This window comes from Lissotriton vulgaris, chromosome 11, assembly GCF_964263255.1.
Source record: "Lissotriton vulgaris chromosome 11, aLisVul1.2, whole genome shotgun sequence".
Taxonomy (NCBI): Eukaryota; Metazoa; Chordata; class Amphibia; order Caudata; family Salamandridae; genus Lissotriton; species Lissotriton vulgaris.
Window position 1 is genome coordinate 728922253 of NC_141699.1, and position 23779 is coordinate 728946031.

Here is a 23779-nt window from a genome sequence, read left to right on the forward strand (position 1 = left end):
AATCACAGGGATAGCTCAATTGTTTGAAGAGGAGGATACGGCCAATGGAATACCTGCCCTGAACGAGAATAGTATGGTGGCCGGTACTACATTGGCTTTGCAGATTACAAGGTTCTTGACTTCACACGGCCTGAGAGCATGTAATGGCCGCATGCCTTCCGACAGCCCGAAAGCCACTACTTTCAAGAGACGCGATTATGGAAGTAACTTAGATTATGTTATCGTCTCCTTTGACCTTTGGCCCTTTACAGTAGACCTGAAGGTCAAAGAGAGATACGAAAGTGACCATCGCCCTCTTGAAATGAACTTCTTACTAAGCATGTTAAAGGGGTTTGATATCCCGGAGGGAGACCACAGCCTAGCATCCTCATCCATAACTGATAATATTGTCCTCAGTAACAACCGTAGGGCGGTTAAATGGGCCTTCGTATTAGAAAAAGAGGACCTATTGGCCAATATTTACAGCATTTTTTCAGATACCCTAGACTCATATTGTCCCCATAGCTGCGACCCTAAAGAATTTATCGAGTTACATAAGTCCCTTTTCAGCAAATTATTAGAAATTCTTACAAAAAAACCTAAAAAAGGTGCTGGCAGGACTAATGTACAATCCATAGGCAAACCTTGGTATAACAAGGAATGCCGTCTTGCCAAAACTGCACTGATCAAAGCTGTTAAAGGGGAAGGTCCGTTAGAAATTAGAGACAAAAGGAAGGCTTATAACAAAACATTACTAAGAGCAAAATCCTCATGGGATGAGGAAATATGGCTCAGTATGTTAACAGCCGCTAAAAACAAGGACCAGAGACAATTTTGGGAATTGGCAGCTAAGGAAAATAAACGGGAGAAAGGCTCCAGGGAGGTATATTTAGATGAGGATACTTGGGTTAAGCACTTCACGTCATTGTATGCAGCAAAAATTCCAACTGACGCTACAATTGACGTACCCTCGGTCATAATACCAGCTAACACCCACCCGGTAGTCTTTACTATACAAGAAACAGAGACAGCAATTACCACAGTAAAGAAAGGGAAGGCGCCAGGGCTTGACAGAATTCCTGGTGACCTGTATCTGTAAAATATAGATGTTTGGGCACCCTATTTAAACCATCTATTTAATATAGTTGCGGCTAGCGACCATATTCCGGACACATGGAATGGCGCAGAAATCATCACCATTTTTAAAAAAGGGGACCGTGACGACCCAGCCAACTACCGCCCCATTAGCCTTTTAGATATTACGCAGAAGATATATGCCATGCACATTTTAAATCGAATAAATTCATGGTTGGAGGAGGAGTCAATTTTATCTAAATATCAGGCGGGATTTAGGAATAAAACAAGTACTATTGACCAAGTATTTAGGCTATGCTGCTTGTATTGGAAATATGTCATAATCCGCAAAGGTCACTTGTATGTGACCTTTGTAGACCTACGAGCAGCATTTGACCTAATCCCACGTGATCTACTGTGGGAAACTTTGAATAGGCAAGGACTCCCAGGCGAATTATTAAAACTTGTGATGGGGTTGCATCAGGAGAACTACGCTAAGGTCAGGTGGGGCCCAAATGGGGAACTCACAGACCCGATCCCCATAAAAAGGGGAGTGCGCCAGGGTTGCGTTTTGGCCCCTACGCTTTTCTCCCTGTACGTAAATGATATTGCAACCTACATGGAAAATTGTGACAATGATTCGCCCCGACTGGGAGGGGAACGTGTTGCGTCCCTCCTCTTCGCGGACGACACCATTTTAATTTCACAAACGCCACGGGGTCTACAGACCCTATTAGATAGGTTCCAAAAGTACTGCGTCCATAAAGGATTAGAAATTAACATAAAAAAAACAAAATACATGGCCCTAAACCCGCACAAAACTTTTAAAAGGAATTTGATGTTAAATGGGCAAAAATTAGACTACGAGCACAGTTTTACCTATCTGGGGGTCTTGCTAGACTCTGTAATGGGATGGGGCCCACAACTGGAAAAATCAAAATTGGTGTTCAAACAAAACTCTTTTCCAATAACACAGAGGTACAATAAAAGTGTGAACAAGGCAGTCACCCCAGCAATAGAGCTTTTTAAATATAAGGTTCAATCTGCCTCTTTGTATGGGGCGGAAATTTGGGGGCCGGTATGCAAAAAAACCTTTGAAGTACTGGAGAATAAATTTATCAGGGGATTATTAAAAGTTCCAACCAATACCCCATTGATACCCTTATTCCTTGACCTAAATATTAAACACACAGATCAGCACGCTATACTGAGACCATTGCTGTTGTGGGTCAGATTATGGACAACTTTGGAATTATCTGACTATAAAAATGGGTTGAAGGAAGTACTAGAGCTTGATAGAGATAACAAGATTTTTTGGTTTAAGCATGTAAAAAATTGGCTTATCAAGCTCGGATTGACACACTTTTGGAATGAGCCTGGCTCTCTAAACTCAGCTTCCAAGAAAATTGTTAAATTAACTTTTTGGTCATACGTGAGTCATGATTCCGTGTGTACAAGAACACACGGTCCACTCACAGAAAAATCTCTTTTGGTAAAAAATGAGGCATCTTTTGAACAATTTCTTGATGAAATCCAGCCTCCATTGGCCAAATCCTTATACCTAAAATTTAGGTATGGAACGCTGAGGATAAAGGTAACTGAGAAAAGATGGGGAAAGACAGATAAAGACCATTGTAGCTTGTGCACCAACTATCAAAGGGAGGATATCTTCCACATATTGTTCTTTTGCCCTAGTTACGGCAAGGCAAGGAAAAGATGGATAGTCCCCTTGTGCCGTAATATTGGCTCTATTTCCCATACGGAAGCTGGCAGGATCTTAAGCACAGATACTAGCCAAGTATTTGTGTTCGGGATTAGTAAATTTTTATTGTCCGTTTACTTTAGTAGAAGGAAATCATCTCTTTCATTTTAATCATGAAAAACCGTTCAATTGGGCTTTCCTTAAACATGAATATTGCCTAGGCATTGTACCTTTTACTTTTTGGCTGCTATAAATCAATTTAATGTTTTTTTAACTTTTCTACTGTTTTTAAATATTTTAATATTTAATTAACTCTGCGCCAAACCCGGAACTGCAAAATTATGTGTCCAAACATGAAGAAATGTAACTCAATGCGTCCAACTATGATGAAATGTAGATGCAATGTAGTTTATATAGTAGGATGCTCATTATAATGTATGAATTGATATTGTGTATATTTTATTACGAATTGTATATTCTGTGTTATCTTTTATGTTGCAAATGCAACGAAATAAAGATTGAAATTGAATTGACTACCTGGGCTCAGTGGACCTCCCCTCCCTTACTTCGGAGCAGGCGGAATACTTAGAACGGGACATTCGAAGTGAGGAGGTGATCGCAGCTATCTCTCGGCTTAAGCACGGGAAGGTCCCGGGCCCTGACGGATACACCCCCCTTTTCTATAAGACGTTTTGCCATGAGCTGGCGCCGCTTCTGGTGCACCTATTTAACTCGTTCTCGGAGCCGGGAGCTATCCCTCCGGATATGCTCCAAGCCACGGTATCGGTTATCCCCAAACCAGGAAAGGACCGGTCTCAATGCGGATCATACCGGCCAATTTCCCTATTGAATGTGGACCTTAAGCTCAACACGGGGATATTGGCGGTGCGTGTGGCACCTCACCTGCCGGGATTGGTGGATCCAGATCAGGCGGGGTTCGTCCCTGGGAGGAAAACGGTAGATAATACTAAGAGAGTGGTCCATATCCTGGAGAAGGCCTCCCGAATCCCTGGGGAGCGGATGCTGCTGTTGGTTGACGCGGAGAAAGCCTAGAGAAGGTCCTGTCCAAGGTGGGCATAGGGGAGAAATTCCGCACCCTGGTATTCAATTGTTATAGATTCCCGTCCGCGGTGGTGCGGCTGAATGGCTATAGCTCCCAAAAGTTTGCGATAGAGCGAGGCACTCGACAGGGGTGCCCGCTGTCACCACTGCTCTTCGCTCTCTACATGGAACCGCTCGCCCAGAGGATTCGTCTGAACCCGGACGCCATCGGAGTGCGGATGGGGAGGTATACTCATACCATCAGCCTCTACGCGGACGATGTGATATTAACACTCGAAGACCCAAAAAGGGCACTCCCCGCCTGTATTGCCGAACTGGAGGACTTTGCCACGGTGGCGGGTTTTAAGATGAATATGGGGAAATCAGCGGCCCTTGACATCTCACTGTCCGCTGTCACGAGAACCGATCTGCAAGGCAGTTTCCCCATGCATTGGTCCAAGGACTTGGTCCCCTACCTGGGCATTCTGCTGGGTTCCCTCTTTGTCCGCCATGGTGTCCACGAACTACGCAGCCTTATGCAGGAAAATTAAGGAGGAGATGACCCACTGGAACAGAGGAACGCTATCCTTGCTGGGCAGAATAGCAGCAGTCAAGATGACTCTCTTGCCGCAAGTACTCTACCTGTTTCGAGCCCTGCCACTTCAACCCTCGAAAGGGTGGATCTGGCAGACTCAGGCGGATATTGGGCGTTTCGTTTGGCAGGGCCACAAATCCAGACTGAAGAGGGCCTTATCCACACTGGCCCCTGAATCTGGAGGCCTGGGTATACCAGATCTTCACAAGTACTTTCAGGCGGCGCAACTCCGGTATCTTGTGGAATGGAGCAGATGGGAATCAGACAAACATTAGCTGTTCCAGGACCAGGCGGTGGCGGGTAGGACCCTGCAAGAGGTGCCCTTCCTACGAAGAATTCACAGGCCCCCTAATCTATACGCATCCTATATCACAAGAGTCCCGATGCGAGTCTGGGACGCCACGAATGCTGCGCGCGAACTCACTACCTTCCCTTCACCGTTTACGCCACTGGTGGGGAACCCAGATTTTCAACCCGGGATGGAGGCCGGGGCCTTTGTGCATTGGCGGTCGGCTAGATGCAGCACACTGTTTCACATGTACGGCCCGGACGGTGTCGTCTCGTTCCAGGATCTTAGACGGGAGTATCATCTGCCTGAGACTGAACGGATGCGGTATATGCAGGCACATCATCGGGTGCTTCAGCCGCAAGTGCGTGGGCTGGCCGACCGTAAGCTCACACCTTAAGAGAGGTGGCTTGTGACGCGCTCCTCGGACTCCAAGCTCATCTCAGATCTCTATAAGCTTCTACAGCCTTCTCCTTTCCACATCTATAACCCTGGGCGGGAACAGTGGGAGCGGGAACTGGGTAGGACTTTGAGTCACGTGGAGTGGGATCATATCTCCTACCAGGCGCGACACTCCGCATATCACACCGGACTCACCGAAACGTTTACGAAAGTATCCACATACTGGTACTACACGCCGGAGAGACTACATGAAATGAATCGTAACATTACGAACACCTGCTGGCGAGATTGCGGGCAGATAGGCACATTGACACATGTTCTGTGGGACTGCCCTTTACTGAGTCCTTATTGGAAGGAGGTTCTGGACGAGATTGACCTGCGCTTTAGCATTGAACTGCCTCGGTTCCTGGCATATGTCTTGTTGGGTCTGCCCAACGGGCTGATGTACCCTCTGAGGTCTCGTAGGGGGAGGCAGATCGCGATTGCTTTGGGATCTGCGGTCCAGAACATCCTCATCCACTGGCGTACTACCACGCTTCCCAATGTTACCGGTTGGCTGCATAGGCTATGGCATGTCCTGGGGATGGAAAAGTTGTCCTTGATAGCAGCAGGGGAGGCAGACAAGTTTGAGGAGCTGTGGCTGCCGTTTCACTCTTTACTGAGGACAGAATTCACGGAACTTACGTGTCCTCGATACCTCCGGCTGTTACGATTAACTTCCCCGGAGCCCCTGGTTAATTAGGGTGTTTGAGAGGGATGGTGGGCGGAAAAGGTGGACACACGGCAGGGATGGTGTGGGAGGACAAAATCCGCACAGTAAGGGAGGGGGGAGGAGGGGACTGGGAGGGAGGGGTGAGGGGGGGAGTTGGGAATGGGATGTTTGGTTTTTGTGGTTGTCATTGAAGCATACGCGACTGGCACTGAGCTCAGATGGACAATGCGATAGCAGAGCCTTGCATGCCGGTCGCGCTCCAGTAGAGCGGCAGCTTCACGCTATCCTGTATCGAGACGACGATATTCATTTGTTTTTTGTTGTTTTGTATTGCTTTATTTGGAACTGCAATAAAATACTTTAAACATAAAACAATGTCAACCACCAAAAATTCAGATGGTCTAGTCTCATGGAAGATGGCTGCACCTAGCCAGATAGGTGGACATGCTGCATATGCCTTATGTGGTCAAGTTGCGCATGACATCCGTTCTTTGCTTTTACTTAAGGTGCTATCTGTATTTTACTTTAAACACATGAATTTCTTACCTCTTTTATCTTTATATCCTGAGAGAGATCTCTAGTTTCTGGATCTCAGGTTAACCCTCAGGTTTTAAACTGAGCGTTATAAGGAATTTGAGAAAGGCAACCAGGCCCATTATATGACAATTGACCAGCAAAACTATAATTGGAATGTAAGAAAGGCAATGTAAGGGCATTTTAATGCAAAAGTGACATGGGTCCCTCAAAAGCGCTACATACCATGTTCATTCGAATAACATTTACAAAGAGGGCACTTGGGCTACCCAATATGCCTTCCGAAAACCTTATGCCAAGAATGCAGCCTCAGCTTTCATGGTAAGTTTGAGCAATGATGCTCTCCCCCCAAAAATATTTTGAGTGCTTTCCAAATGTTCTCAATAATGTAAAGTAGAAAGATCTGATCACAGCAATAGGAATCAATTGTGCACGTTAATGAATTTTGTGCAGGTAGTCCTAAGACAGTTCTCTCCAAACTACCTTCCCGTCAACCCTGCACTCAGAATGGGAAAATACCTGGTAAAAGATGGAAGCCACTGACATGTAAGAAACCAAATCCTACTCCTAAGTGGAACTGCACTTATGCAGAAATTCAAATGTAACAATTTTTGGGTGGACTTGAATGTTCTTTGGTCCTCCCTTTTGTTAGTCCTGGATAGCTCATGTGGCTTTTTTGGGTGTTACTGATCAATAAAAGAGCCTCTACAGAGAGTGACGCGTACTATTTACTTTCCTACTAGCTTAAGGATCCTCACATTCTCTCACTCCTTTATCAGCCCCACCTACATTCCTCTCATCTGACACAACATCTTTGACTTGATATTGCTTCTTTATTCCTTTCTTATGTGTTTCCTCTTTGCTCCCAGTTTCCATCAGGAACAGATATACCTTTCTCTTATTTTTATACCCCACCACAGTGTTTAATTAGTGGTAGCAGGTGGGGCTCACCAACACTGGTTTTGGGGAACAGGCATTTATTTTTCCTCAACAGACTTTGATCCAGAGCAAGAAAGAGAAAAACACAAAGGGGGATGGAAGGAGAAAGAGAAAAATGACAAAAAAGTGAAAAAGACAGAAAGCAGAAACGAAAAAGGACCTGCACGAGTGAAATAAAAAAGCAGGGAGTGTCTGGTGGTCTATTAAAAAGGTATGAAGTAAAAATATGACTGTGCTACCTTGGAATTCGGTACCCTGATTGATGCTTCTGAGCAAAACATTGGGCTAGGCACATAGGGCCCGATGTAGGTAAGTTCATTTTACCACTTCTTAAATACCGAATCATACCGATTCGGTATTTAAGAAGTGGTAAAATGGAGGGGGGGGGATGTAGGTATTTCAGATTCGGTAAATACCAAATCGTTAAGATCCGGTATTTACCGATTCTGTAAATACCGAATCGGTAAAGCCCATTGATTCCTATGGGCATTGAAGCCCATAGGAATCAATGGTCATTTCCGAATCGGTATTTACCGATTCGGTAATTACCGATTTTTGCAAGGGTGCAGGGGGTGTCACTTTGACACCCTCTAGCACCCCAATTCCGGACTTGTGTGCCATGTGGCACACAGACATGCCCTAAGGGCATGTCTGTGTGTCACATTGCAAAGGTGTGCATGCACAGATGTGCATGCACACCTCTATTCGGTATTTTACCACCCAATTGGATTGGGTGGTAAAATACCGAATGTGCCAGCTACATCTGCATTTACAGAATCGGTATTTTACCGAGTCTGTATTTACCGATTCGGTAATTTTACCTAATCGGTAAATACAGAATCGGTAAAATGCCGATTCTGTAAATGCATGCCCTACATCTGTAAACCGTAATACCGGTCGAAAACGGCCGAATTCGGCCGTTTCCGACCGGTATTAGGGCACCTACATCGGGCCTTTATTCTTTTACGAATGAAGCACTGCAAAACCAGTACTCTCTTGCACCGGGAGCACCTTTACTCACCTTTGTAATGAAACCAGAACTCGGTCTGCAAGAGAAGATGAAAAGCATTAGTCATCACAAAAGCTTGTAATAAGATCAAAAGGTACTAAATCGGACGTCACAATTAAATCTAACATTTCTACCGCTGGAGATGTACAATGCTTTTGGTAACAATCCATTTCAGACAAAACTTACAGTTTTCTCTTGTGCCTTGAAGATTTCTCTGGCCTCCTCAAAAGAGCAGGTCTCTTCATAACATTCTCTTTCCAGGTTTCCTGCCTTAATCTCTTCTAGAAACTGGTTTGAGCGTTTTTGAACCCGAAGAATTCTATTGGCTTCATTTCTTCTAATGAACACTAAGAAAACCAGCAGATATATATAAAGCTTACTAGAGTCCAGTGACAATTACATATTCTAGGCCCAGGAGCCAAACAGAATTACGTAAATTCAGTACCAGGGCCAAAGGCAACATACAGGGACATAAAGGCCCAGATTTGAAAACACTATAAACGATGCTTGCTTTAGCTATTTAACACAAACCTTTTTTTATATGATTTTATTTTCATTATTGTAGCTAGTAACGGAAAAGATAAATAAACAATTTATCAAAATACAAATATAGTTGTATCATTGATATACATGATGGATGATAAATAGTTGTCAACTTTCCATGAATAAAAAGCCTATATAAGCACAACGTTGCTAGCAGTTAATGCTGCCTTTCCAAATATATAAATGAGCATAAACTTACATCCTACCCCAGATTTTAAAGAATTTGCCTAAAGCTTCCACTCTTTGCAAATATAGTGTTTCCTTTGTCTCAATTCGAGACATCTTGATGTAGCCATTGGGAAAATGATGGGGGCTCAGCCACTTTCCATATTTGCAGGTTCAGAGACATTGGGGCACATGCATCATCCCGGCCTTTTGCGAATTCCAAATTGCGAAAAATAGGGAATCACAATTTGGAATTCGCAAAATGGGATGCATGTATATTTTCCTAAAATATTTGTGATTCGGTAAAAATCGCAATTTTTACCGAATCGCAAATATTATGCGATTTCCAAAGTGCAAAATCGCTATTCCCATTGATTCCTATGGGCCAAAAGGCCCATAGGGATCAATGGGAAGGCTTTAACAAATTGCGATTTTCTTTTTCAGAATCGCAATTTGTTCATGCATTACATGGGTGCAGGGGGGGTCCAAAGGCCCCCCCACTGCACCCCTGTAATGTATTTTTAAGTGCATGTTTCACACACACATGTCCTAAGGACATGTGTGTTTGTAACATTACACTTTAAAAAATGCATTTTTGTGCATATTTAAACATTTTCGCAAATTACCATGAGGTTCAACCTCGTGGTAATTTGCACTCTCTATTCTGAAATGCGCAAATTTCAAAACAATGATGCATTGCTTTTAAGGAATCGCAAAATTGCGATTCCTTAAAAGCAATCGCATTTTCGGAAATCGCTAAAATAGCGATTTTCACAAAAATGCATGATGCATCCCAAAAACTTATTTAGGAAGTGCAAACGGCCGAATTTACCGATTCGCACCGTTTGCACTTCCTAAATAGGTTGATGCATGTGCCCCTTAGCAACAAGTGACGCAATAAAAATATACTGTTTCTGTTGAGTGGATAAGTTCAGTGTATTGCTAATTCCTAAGAGGACAGTATTCGATTCAGTGGCTAAGTTTATTTGGATCTTGTTGCTAAGCCATTGGAAAGTTTGCTTCCAAAATTCAATTAAAGCTGGACATGAAAAAAAGGAAATATGAAACCAGACCCCATTGGAGCAATTATATCTAAAGCATGCTCCCGAAACAGAAAGGTACATTTTATGGGGACGACATGGGGTATAATAAAGTTGCCACTTGCAAAGAAAAGCCATGCTTTTGAAATTGCCCCCCCCCCCTCATCATTTTAAGTGCCACGATATTATATGCTCTCCATGTTTGCATATCTACCTTGCAGCCTACAGAACTTTGAATCTTTTGTAGTGCTTGTGGTACGACTTTTGCATGTTATTAATCCAGCAAAATCTGGTACACGTTTCCTACCCCTCCGGTCTCTTTCACATAAGAGGTTAGGCTAATCAGATTTGCCAGAGCATCTGGGGGGAATTGAAAGTTACTCAAGAAATTCCGGAATTCAAAAAAGGAAAAAAAAATATGAAGAGGTTAGTCAATTTAATTTGATTCCAAGATTGCACCTTCTATAAGAACATCCTTAAAGCAATGTATCCCCACCTTTTCCTAAGTTGTTATACTTATCTGGCTTATATGGAGGCCTTTCCCGCTACTATGTGCAGTCAAAATTTCAGGATGGAAGGCTATAAACTGATATTCCTCCTTCAATAGGAAGAATCTATCAGAAATACTATGGGATGACTTATATCTGCTAAGCCTAGGGAGTTAGGAATTTTAATAAATGGTACAAGCTGGGTGCCAGATTCTAGATGCATTTGCTTCAACTAGAAGTTGCCTCCCAGGTCGCGTCTGGTGACTGATCTTGTACCCCCATCAAAAGCTTCTGCCTGATAATACTTTTTAAGGTGGGCAAGTGTAATGCCACCTTCTTGAATAGATAATAGTAAAGTATCAAGTTTTGTACGAGGTTTCTTATCAGACCAGATAAAATAGCGTAACATTTGGTTTAACTCATAAAAAAACTCGGAAGAAACTTTGAATAATACATTGAAAAGATAACAAGAAATAGAGGTACAATCATCATTTTTATAACAGCAATTCTCCCTATCAAAGAGAGTGGATTTAGGAGATTTCTAACCTTAAAGAGAGTAGATTCATAATTGAGCTGATATAGCTGCGAGCAATCATGTGACACATATATCCCTAAATATCTAATTGAACCCGTTGTACAGACCTGATTAAGCATATCAAATGGAAGAAAGTAGTCAGAGCAATTAAAAAGTAAAATCTCAGATTTGGAATGATTATTTCTGTATCCCCCCAAATCCGAAAAATATTTAATTTTTTTAAAGACATTCAAGATATTTAGCTTCTCTGCAGCCAAGTATAAGATTATATTGTCTGCAAAGAGCTTGATCTTGGGGGCTCCCAGCAAGGGTGCTTTGATTTGTTAATTTTGTCATAACAAAGATAATGAATGACGTTACAATGCATGCTATTACAACACTTGCTATTACAACGCATGCCATTACAACGCATTTTTCACAACGCAAAAACCATTACAACAAATGTATTTACTACGCATGACATTACTACGCAATATAATTAGAAACCATTAAAAGTACTATTACAAAGCAAACTTTTTTTTTTAAATTGTAAAGTAACTCCTGGCATGGGATGCAGGGAAAATAGGGGTTTTGGGTGGGTAAGTTTATTAAAATGTGGAACTCAACTTAGCACATCATTTTTTTTAACGGGCATTTTTGAAAAATTAATGCTCAGGTATTAAAATCAACACGCGAGTATTAATGTAGTAACATTCAATATTTTTTTTAAACATTTTCAAAAACAGAAACAGCAATGATGTTAACATTAAAAGTTAAACATTTAAAAATGGAAGAAAAACGAAGTCAACCAGAAAAGAAGCAATCATCCGAAAAACGAGCCACCATTTTATGACCTCCTCAAGCACAAGTTCTACAACAGTTTTCATGACAAGAAATGTAACCCTCAGAAAACAAAATGGAGGAGTAAACACTGACGAACATATGAACTAGTAACTTTATTAAAAGTAAATTAAATTATAGGTTCTCACATCAAACGAAACCCAAAAAATCCAGAATAAAAACGAATATTTTCCCGAAAATAATGGTGACACATACAAAAAAGTATAAATAAACTTGAGCCACCATTTTGAAGTCAGTGGTCAACAGACTACGAGCGAGAGCAGACGGATTTTCTGCTTCCTCTTACGTTCACACCAAACCGAAGACTCTGCAATTGCCTTACAACCATTCTCAAAAAACAAGTAAGTATAATACTATAAACAAAGAATATTAACACTAAAAATAAAACCATTATAAAATATTTATATTAGATACATTTTATTTTTCAGTTTATTTCAAACTTGACATTCGATTAACCAATGACCAGAATATTGACAATCAATTAATTCAATTAGAAGTAAGTAAATTAATGAAACAAAATTGAGTTGTATATCACAAAAAGTGTATGTTACTAGAAAAATAATCCAATGTATGCAATGTTATGGAGCACATTTGAATATTTTTATAATATCTTTCTATAAAAATGTGATATCAAAATGAAATGAACAATGCAAAAATAAAAACATTTTTGTGAACAATGGCCCTCCAGCGCACTCCTAACGAGCTCCACACCGCACTGGCAGACTACTTCTATCCAACCTAGATCCATCAAGTCTTCTGGCCCTCCAGCGCACTCATAATGAGCTCCACACCGCACTGGCAGACTATTTCTATACCACTAAGCCTGGTAGGTCTGGGGTCCGGAAGAACGAACACCACTGGTTTGATAAAAACTGCAGGGCGGCGAAAACTACCCTGGTCAAAGAGGTAAAAACTGGGTCACCCAGACGGATTAGGAAGGCAAGACAAAACTATAAAAATCTAGTCACAGAGGCCAAGTCTGAATGGGAGGCGGACAGATGGGACAAGGTGAGCAGGGCGCTCGCTGCCCGGGACTATAGGTCCTTCTGGAATTTGGTCCGGGGGGATCGGTGGCAGAGATGTCAGCCATACTTCCCAATCTTAGTGAGGACACGTGGCTTGCCCATTTCAAGACCCTATACTCACTTGGCCCCTTAGACCACTCAGTTGCTGCACAGAAATTATTAAGACCATTGGCTACTGTGCCCCTGTGGGGTACGGTTCAAGTCAATCATCCTTGCACACTGCTGGAAGTTAATGCAGCGCTTAAAAGCCTGGCTGCAGGAAAAGCTCCAGGCCTGGACAGAATCCCCAGTGACCTTTACCGGTCTGAACAAAGGGTCTGGGCGCCCTACATCTGTGTTCTGCTTAATGCCATTATGCAGGGTTTGGATATTCCTACGACATGGTTGGGTGCGGAAATTATCCCCATCTATAAGAAGGCTTCCCCCCTTGACCCTGCAAACTACCGGCCCATCAGTTTGATCGACGTACTACAGAAGCTCTTCGCTCGAGTCCTTCTGTCCAGGTTGCAGAACTGGATGGATGACCACCACATCCTAACCTCCCTGCAGGCAGGTTTTCGGGCGGAGGTATCTACGATCGATCAACTGTTCAGGCTCCAGCTTATGTACTGGAGGACTGTTCTTTTAGGGGCGGGTAGTTTGTACCTGATCTTTGTGGACCGTAGGTCCGCATTCGACCTAGTCAACAGGCACAAGCTTTGGGCTCTGCTTTTGGAGTGGGGTGCCCCGACTTATTTGTGCGACCTTTTAAGGCGCATGCATGAGGGCAATTATGCCAGGGTCAGGTTTGGAAAAGGTGGGGCGCTGTAGGCCCTATTCCCTGTTGATAAGGGCGTGAGACAGGGGTGTGTCCTAGCCCCTACGCTTTTTTCCCTATATCTTAACGGGTTGATCGCACATCTAGCGGGGCTAGAGACTTGGACTCCCCCAGCCTAGCAGGGCGGAAAATACCGGCCCTAATGTTCGCTGATGACACCCTCTTATTGTCTAAATCATTTGGGGGTGTCCAGCGAACATTGGAGGCTTTCTGTGGCTTCTGTAGGATGAGGGATCTGGAGATTAACGTCTCCAAAACCAAATATATGGTGTATAACTCTAAAAAGACAAATTGTCCCCACCCCCACATGGATGGACTGCCTTTGGACCGAGTGTCCACATTTGACTATTTGGGGGTCACACTTAATGATAAAATGGACTGGACCTCACACGCAGCTAGGGCCAATTTGAAATTGTCTCAATCCTCGGGTGGTATTTTAAAAGTTTTTAACGAAACGTCCCAAAAATTGGTGGGTCCGCTGGTTGAAATATACAAAGTGCAGGTGTGAGGGGGTGAGATCTATGGAGCTGATCTCTGGGGGCATGTTAGTACTCCTTAGCTTTCCCTTACGGAGAACAGCTTCATCAGACGCATTTTGCGACTTCCCAGGAGCACCCCCTAACCCCCTTAAGGTTTGATCTTGGCTTAGTCCCTATACAGGAAATTGTTTCGAATCGTCCACTGTTATATTGGAGACGACTTTGGTCCACTCCGGAACTAGAGAGCTTCAGAGAGGACCTGCGCGATCTCTTGTCCAGAAGTGGTGTGGGAAAGATCCCATGGCTGAGCCATATCAAACTTCTCACTCTAGCACTCGGAATGGGGGATCTGTGGTCGTCCCCTAAGGTGGCCTGCACCCAGATCTCCAAAAAGTCCTTGAGTCTGGCTCTAAATCAACATCGCCTTGCTAGTGTTCTTACAAATCCTTCCATGGCTAGGTTGACTGAGCACTTTCTTGATTTTAAGGTACTCCCCAGATTTGAGAAATTCCTGGACGTTATCCAGCCTCCATTGGCTAAGAAACTGTACATCCAATTCAGGCATGGCTCATTGCCCCTCAGGGGCCTCACGCATAAGTGGATTGGGATCTCACAATTAGTGAGCACTTGCCCCGGGTGCGGGGGTGCAGAGGAGACAGATCAGCACATTCTGCTTTTCTGCCCCTCGTACCACGGGGCGAGGGCCAAGTGGATAGTCCAGTACTGCAGGTTCAGGGGTCTCAGAGATTTTAGGGAAGTGCTGAGAATATTAAGAGCGGACACCACGGCCCTGGCTGTGTTCGCAACATCAAGGTTCCTTTTATCCATGTGGTATATTAGGTGTGCAATTTTAAAAGGAAGTTTAAAAACACCCCCCATTAGCTAAGGGTTCGCCTCTTGATTATGGTGGGGGAATTTTCCCTTTGGAAAACTGTGTGGGGCCTTAGCTACTCTTTCTATGTCTGTCATCACGATATGGGAGTGTGTCCCCATATTGCCTTCATCCGTCCTTTTGTATATTTTATGATATAGCTTTTATTGTGAAGTTTTTAAACTGTATTTTCTTTATATATTCTATGAATTTGTAATTTGTTTTTTTATGGTTTTTAACCGATAATAAAAGCTTTGACTGACTGACAAAATGTTAACAAAGCTAAACCATATCACGTTTTCGTAATTACAGCAAACTTAAATTAATTTGGACCTAATCAATCTAAGATCGATTGAAGAAAGAACACAAACTAATAAAAATGACATCTCTTTAAAAGGTAATTAAAGTGATTTAAAACTCTATAACTAATAGGAATAATGTAACAATTATTTATAAAATTGAAAAATTATCATGATCAATTTTGCAACTTATTCTGAACAATAATATATCTGTTGTGAAAACAATAGTTGAAAAACATTTTGCTGTCAAAATTGCATTTACATTTTTTTTAATACATTCTATCCATGAACTAATGATTTTTTTAATCCTATAAATAGAGAATTATTAATTTGAAAATAAACTCTATTTTACATTTATCCAACTACAGAGAACTACAAATAAATATCAGCTCAAGAAAAAAAGAAAAACAACCAGCTGAAGACCATCTACTAAAGAAAAAGACACCATCTACAATACATCCAAAAAGAAATACTAAAGGTAAATAGATATAAAAAAAATAAGAAATAAATAAATTAACCACTTTTTTCTCCTCACAGAGTAACATCGCAAAAAAACACAATAAATTATAGCAATATCTTTTACATTTTTTACAGCCAAGCCAATTGAAAGCTCAACGAAGCAACAAGAGGATCATCCAAATACATCACAAGGAACCAGCAAGCATCCAAAAAAAGGTAAGAAATACTATTACATTTTTTGTCAAGAAATATTGATATCAAATAAAATGCTAAAGTAGGGTAAGAGTTGGATAGTGTAGGTGTTAAAAATTACTATTCTTACTCCAGTGGGGTAAAAAAGTAGGGTAAGTGTTGGATAGTCTAGAGGGTTTCAATTACTATTCTTACTCCAGGGGGGTATAAAAGTAGGTTAAATAAATTTTGGATAGTCTAGGGGGTTAAAATTACTATTCTAACTCCAGGGCATGTAAAAGTAGAGTAAGTGTTGGATAGTCTAGGGGCTAAAAATTACTAAACTAATTCCAGGGGGCTGTAAAAGTAGGGTAAGTGATGGATAGTGTAGGAGTATTCATTACTATTCTTGCTCCAGGGGAGTGTAAAATTAGGGAAAGTGTTGGATAATCTAGGGGGTTAAAATTACTATTCTAACTCCAGCGGGGTGTAAAATTAGAGTAAGTGTTGGATAGTGAAGGAGTATTAATTATTATTTTAACTCCAGGGGGTGTACTGTTATTCACAACATTGGGTACATTAGTGCCTTCAGTCACTTTCTCTGGTTTTTTTAGACTGATCTGGTTACTCTTTTGTTGTCCTCTGGATCTGTGTTTCCTGCCCCCCTCCTGGTTCTCTTCTTGGTAGTGTTCTCTGATTGAAACCTAATCTCGTGCCCTTTCTGAATCTCTCCAGTTCTGATAAAAAAGCCGAGTTACTGTTGGAATTAGTATTCTCTTGGATCGAAGTGGAGGGGGTTATGCTACCAGTTTCACTGACCTCACTGGCTAGACTGGACAGATCCGAGTCACTTACTGAATTCTGTTGTGGTAATTTTTGGCCTTGTAGGCCTTTCACTCCTGCTCTTGGTTTGACATCATCGTATTTCTTGGCAAAAGTAAAGATGCCACCATTTTTATAGTCATTATCATCCCTCTTTAGTTTGCGAACTTTCTTCTCTCGCAGATGTGTTTGATGAGCATTAAGAACTCCTTTTAAGATCTTAAAGTTCTTTTCAGTAATATCAGGGAGATTTAATTTTTTGATCTCACTTTCAACAAGTTCAATTTCTTCTAGTAATTTGGTTCTTTTTCTCTCTGCATGTCTTATTAGCAAATCCATCATCCCATAAGAGGAAGATGAGATTAGACATTCCCATTCCTGAAGAAGGTCGGGGTCCAAGTCTTAAAAGGTGGGAAATATGATGACTCTAAGACCTCTAGGGATTTGTTTAAGTTCAATATATTTCTTAAGGGTTGTGAGGTCCCACCATCATGAGAGTTCCGCTTTGCGGAGTCTCTCTAGTTTTAAGAACAGTTGTTTTAGGCCCTGAGGTGTATTAACGGCAGACGTAGTCACAGTAGGTTGTTTATCCTGTCCTGTGAATATGTCGTTGAACAATTTGTCACGATCATCATCAAAACCCGCCATGTTAGTAAAGCAGATTTGAGAGTAAACGCAAAACTGAACTAACGGTTGGGCAAAAATCCAGATAAAGTGAGTGCAGGTACACGCCTAACAAACATACATAAAGAAAACGGTAGTGGTGTATCCAAACTTGAATAAGACCGCACATACACAAATAATTTTCTAATAGAGAATAATGCTGGATAAGTAGAAACAATCTTTAGTACATAAAGACGGAGTGCTGCATAGACCCCTATCCCCCACTACCAAGAGGGATCAAATGTCAATCAGAAAATTGACAAGTATATATCCAAAAAGAAGTGGTCAAGGAGAGCACAATCCTAAGATACATGTACATATGAGACTAATAAGTCATATGGTAGCAACAGTGTCTAGACTGTATCTGATTTGTAATTTCTAATTTTTAGGACAGGACAAAGGAGCAAATAAAGTTCATATTCATATTGTCATTTTCATTATTGCAAAATCCATCAGAATTGAAGTTGATAAAAAACAGCCGACACGTGTTTCGTCAGTACTAACAATAAGTACTCAGACTTTTTCAAGGCTATGAAGACAGAGTATCTCGGCACATGAAACAAACACCTTAAGTATGGCCTCGAAAAGATAGGAGGCAGAGATACTGGGCGTCATTATCAGGTGGTGCCTTTCACCATATCTCTGCCTCCTTTTGAGGCCATACTTAAGGTGTTTGTCCTGTTATATACTTACCGAATATACCACCACTATATACAGGAGGAGACTTTCTTCTGTAGCTGAGTCCTGGGTCTCATTGCCACTGTCACATGACCATGACTAAAGTTTTCATGTGCCGAGATACTCTGTCTTCATAGCCTTGAAAAAGTCTGAGTACTTATTGTTAGTACTGACGAAACACGTGTCGGCTGTTTTTTATCAACTTCAATTCTGATGGATTTTGCAATAATGAAAATGACAATATGAATATGAACTTTATTTGCTCCTTTATCCTGTCCTAAAAATTGGAAATTACAACTCAGATACAGTCTAGACACTGTTGATACCATATGACTTATTAGTCTCATATGTACATGTACCTTAGGATTGTGCTCTCCTTGACCACTTCTTTTTGGGTGTAAAAGTAGGGTAAGTGTTGAATAGTGTAGGGGTTACAATTACTATTCTAACTCCAGAGGGGTGTAAAACTAGGGTAAGTGTTGGATAGTCCAGGAGGGTGTAAAACAAATACATTTCAAAAATCAAACCATAATAATTCTAATATTTTTTTCATACTTTTCTTATAATTTCAGATAATGTCCACGGATAAGACAGCCGAATATATAACATCAAGCAAAGGAAACCGACTGTTGAAACATGCAGGGTACATTTATTGCAAGGAGAGAATAACAGAACCAAGGAGACATTGGAGGTGCATGCTATATTACTCAACCCTTTGCAAAGGCAGAGCAGTTACTCTGGGTGACTAAGTCGTTAAAGCATCTGAACATAACCACTCTGCCTCTGCAATGGAGATTGAGGTAAGAGAAACCATAAATGAAATGAAGGATATTGCAAGCACCTCCAATGAATCCTCTGGTTCTATTTTGAGGGAGGTTGCACAGCATGTCCCTAGTCATGTTGCTAGCAGTATGCATATCATACCTAATCTGAGGTGAATAATTCAACATAAAAAACAGGTAAGTAACCCACAACTAATTACACCTCAAACATTCTCTGATGTTCTAATTCCTCCTGCACTCTCTGTTTCTTTATCTAACGAACCTTTCATCCTGCATGACAACCAAAACCCTCAAAAACGGATAAATATTTTTAACACACCCCGTAATCTAGCCAAGTTAGAGAAAAGTGATATTTGGATGATGGATGGGACATTTAAAAGCACGCCCCATCCTTTCACCCAAATATACACTATTCATGCAAAAATTAACAATACAGTAGTCCCCTTAGTTTACCGTTTGCTACTTGATAAACAATCCACAACGTACACTGAACTTTTGACAGTGATAAAATCAAAAACCTCAAACAGAAGTCATAGGAACATAATAATTGATTTTGAATTCACAATGATAAATGTTATTACTAAAACGTACACGGATACCCAAATTCAGGGATGTTTTTTTTCATTTTTCCCAGGCATTTTGAAGTAAGATACAAAAAAAATCCCTAGTTGTGGATTACGTATCAGATAGCAAACTGCAATTCGAATTAAAAGAACTAACTGTACTTTGCTTTGTTCCTCCTGATAGTGTAGACGAGTACTACACTGAAATTACAGAATCAGACATTTACACTTCAAACGACAAAAAAATGGCACCCTTTCTGAATTATTTTGAAGACACATGGATTGGGCATCTAAGCAGGTCGGGTCGCAGGAGGAAGCCACGTTTCCATGTGGAGTGGTGGAACTGCTACACGAGCTGCTTAGAAGGAGGAGCAAAGACAAAAAATGCCATAGAGGGATGGCACAACTCCCTCAACCACACAATTGGAAAACCTCACCCCAACTTTTATAATTTTTGGGAAACTTTGCGGAAGGAGCAAAGTTTCCAAGAAATGAGAATGTCACAAGCATTAACAGGTAGTCTAAACCCACGCATTTCTAAAAGATCAAAAGAAATGTCTGAAAGACTATTGGGTGCATTACAACAATTTTCGTTGTGTGTGGCTTCAGAATACCTGGATAATGTTGCTCACATACTACATTACTAACTCTACGTACACCATTACTTCCCTGTTTTGCCCTAAATTATATAAACAAAAATTTAAATTGACTTTTTTTCAAAACATTTTTCCAAAAAGTAAAGTCGGGCACCTTACCTTAAATGTCTTCTTTTTTCTTTTCTTTTCTTTAATAATCCAATCCAAATCCATGCTTTTTTTCCAAATGAAAAACCAGCAAATAAAAACTCATTCGTTAATTCTTCTTTTTGAAGTTATAATCCCCCAAAAAAATTCCCAAAAATTGATACTCCATTCCATAAATGAGACCATTAGAAAAAGATCGATTTTCCAAAAGCATTCCAAAAAAAAGAAATCTTCCCCAAATCCAAAATATCTTTAAATCCAAATTAAATCGATATAAAGATCCATCTTCTTTCTTCGGCAAAAAATGCAATCCTTCGAAATCCACATTAGTATCATATTTTTCCATTGAAAAAACAATCCCAATAACATAGATATCTTCCTTGATTCCAATTTTTTTTTTTAAACAATCCAGTTTCCCAAGAATAATTCTAATCTTCTAAAATCGATCTTCTTCTTTCAGACGTTTTTTTCAAATCAAATTATTTTTCCAAATTTTAAAGACAAAATGAAGTATTTACAGTTCAATAAACTTAGTAAATACTATTAAACATTCTTATTATTTATAAAACAAATAACACGTGACCCGACAACGGCATACTCTAACAACAAGATCGACGACATGCTAAAAAGCAACCAACTAAAGTTTTATTTAACTTATCTAAACCTCCCTCATCTCTCCTTGCAATAAATGTCGCGCCCACCATCATACACATTATAAATAAAGTTTTTAAAGTTTCCTACCTGAGCGCAGGTCTCCTTGCTTCTGCATCTGTCCAGCGACGCTCCTCAATATGGCTGCCTTCGATGATTCATGTCTACGCGTATACGTCATCTTGAGCTATGAAAAAAGAAAACGGACAATTTATTTACTATTTATTTATATATGTTTAAAAACTATATTTCTTTCAAAATAAAATACATTAAAATGGTATCAATTTTTTTTCAAAATGTATAACATTATTTATTAATAAAATAAATGTATCGAAAAAAAACTCAGTCTCGCATTCCAATAATTATTTTTTTAATATATTATTTTTAATGTTGTACTATTAATTAAAACATGTATTTTATTTGTAAATAATGTTCTTACCTTTAGGATGCTCCCTTTTGCTTCTTTTCCATCCCGCGTTACTCTTCAAATGACTTCCAAAATGATAGACGCGGCAATCACCTAGACAACTATAGAAATAAATGAAGGACATGACTTTACATTGAAGTCAATGTAAAAGCGTGTGAACATATGTTCAAATAAATATATAAAATAATTTTACTTTGTCTAATTTTTTTAAAAAAATAATAATAATAAATATCTATGTTACAACATTTTTTAAATTTTTTTTAAAAATAGAAAAAAAATTACTCATTTTTTTCCGTAAAATATTTAAAAACTATAGTCTATAAAATGTTAATTACTATTCTAAGTCCAGTTAAGTTGTAATAGTAATGTTAAAATGAGTATGAGTAAAAAGTAGTATTCTTACTCCTGGTAGGGTGTAAAAGTAGGGTAAGTTTTGGATAAAGTAATAGTATTATTAACTATTCTTACTCCAGGGGGGTGTAAAAGTAGGGTAAGTGTTGGATAGTGAAGAAGTTAAAAATTAATATTCTTACTATAGTAGGGTATAAAAGTATGCTACATTTTGGATAGTCTAGGGGCTTAAAATTACTATTCTAACTCCAGGGGGATATAAAAGTAGGGTAAGTGATGGATAGTCTATCAGTATTAATTACTATTCTAACTCCAGTGGGGTATACAAGTAGGGTAAGTGTTGAATAGTCTAGGGGATAAAAAATACTATTCTAACTCCAGGGGAGTGTAACAGTAGGGTAAGTGTTGGATAGTGTAGGGGTTAAAATTACTATTCTAACTCCAGGGGGGTGTAAAAGTAGGGTAAGTGTTGGATAGTGTAGGGGGTTAAAAATACTATTCTAACTCCAGGGGAGTGTAAAAGTAGGGTAAGTGTTGGATAATGTAGGAGTATTAATTAATATTCTTACTCCAGTGGGGTATGAAAGTAGTGTAAGTATTGGATACTCTAGGGGGTTAAAATTACTATTCTAACTCCAGGGGGGTGTAAAAGTAGAGTAAGTGATGGGTAGTCTAGGAGTATTAATTACTATTCTTACTCCAGTGGGGTATAAAAGTAGGGTAAGTGTTGGGTAGTCTAGGGGGTAAAAATTACTATTCTAACTCCAGGAGGGTGTAAAAGAAGGGTAAGTGTTGGATAGTGTAGTGGTTAAAATTACTATTCTAACTCTAGGGGTTGTAAAAGTAGGGTAAGTGTTGGATAGTGTAGGGGTGAAAATTACTATTCTAACTCCAGGGTGGTGTAAAACTAGGATAAGTGTTGGATAGTGTAGGGGGTTAAACTTACTATTCTAACTCCAGGGGGGTGTAAAAGTAGGGTAAGTGTTCGATAGCATAGGAGTATTAAGTAGTATTCTTACTCCAGGGGGGTATAAAAGTAGGGTAAGTGTTGGATAGTCTAGGGTTAAAATTACTATTCTAACTCCAGAGGGTGTAAAAGTAGGGTAAGTGTTGGATAGTGTAGGGGGTTAAAATTACTATTCAAACTCCAGGGGGGTGTAAAAGTAGGTTAAGTGTTGGATAGTGTAGGAGTATTTATTAGTATTCTTACTCCAGGGGGTATAAAAGTAGGGTAAGTGTTGGATAGTCTAGGGGCTAAAAATTACTATTCTAACTCAAGGGGAGTGTAAAAGTAGGGTACATTTTTGATAGAGTAGGAGTATTAATTACTATTCTTACTCCAGGGGGTATAAAAGTAGGGTAAGTGTTGGATAGTGTAGGGGGGTAAAATTACTATTCTAACTCCAGTGGGATGTAGTGGATAGTGTATGGTTAAAATTACTTTTAAATTACATTAAAAATAAAATTAATTTACATTAAAAATTATAATAGTATAATATTATTTAATTAAAATACTTACCCATACTTGCCTTGTAATAGCATGCGTTGTAATAGTATCTGCGTTGTAATAGCATGCGTTGTAATGGATCTTGCGTTGTAAAAGTTTTGTTGTAATGGTAGTGCGTTGTGAAAGTTGCGTTGTAATGGTTGTTTCCCTAACAAAGATAGTAGAGGCTCTATAAATAATGCAAAGAGCACTGGAGACACCGGGCACCCTTGTAGAGGGCCTCACCTAATTTGTAATGATCCTACGGTTTGGGAGTTTATTATGATCTTCGCTTCACCATTGCTATATAAATTCTTCAATAAATTAACAAATTGTAAGGGGAAATTAAATTTCAAAAGAATTGGGAACAGAATTTTCCAGGGAACTAAATCAAAAGCTTTTTTAGCATCTATCATAATAATTATAGCTTCTATCTTTTTATTTGTATAGTAATCGATCGCCTGGATTAGAAAGTTGGTATTAATTGCCATCGTTCTCCCAGCAAAAATCCTGACTGGTCCCTATGAACCATTTCTTGAGCAGAGATGGTTATTCTAGCTGCCATAATCTTTGTGAACAGCTTGTAATCACAGTTAAGTAGGCTAATC

The 23779-nt window shown here is 40.0% G+C and overlaps 1 protein-coding gene across 1 annotated transcript in view; it reads right to left on the reverse strand.

Moving 5' to 3' along the window:
- LOC147683399 (coagulation factor X-like) overlaps positions 1 to 23779 on the reverse strand; it is a 214253-nt gene that overhangs the window by 111861 nt on the left and 78613 nt on the right. Inside the window, exons 3-4 of the mRNA XM_086943818.1 lie at positions 8460 to 8620; positions 8286 to 8310 (exon numbers count right to left, since the gene is read on the reverse strand). Coding sequence (XP_086799944.1) covers positions 8286 to 8310; positions 8460 to 8620 — 186 coding nt within the window. The remainder of the gene's footprint in view (positions 1 to 8285; positions 8311 to 8459; positions 8621 to 23779) is intronic.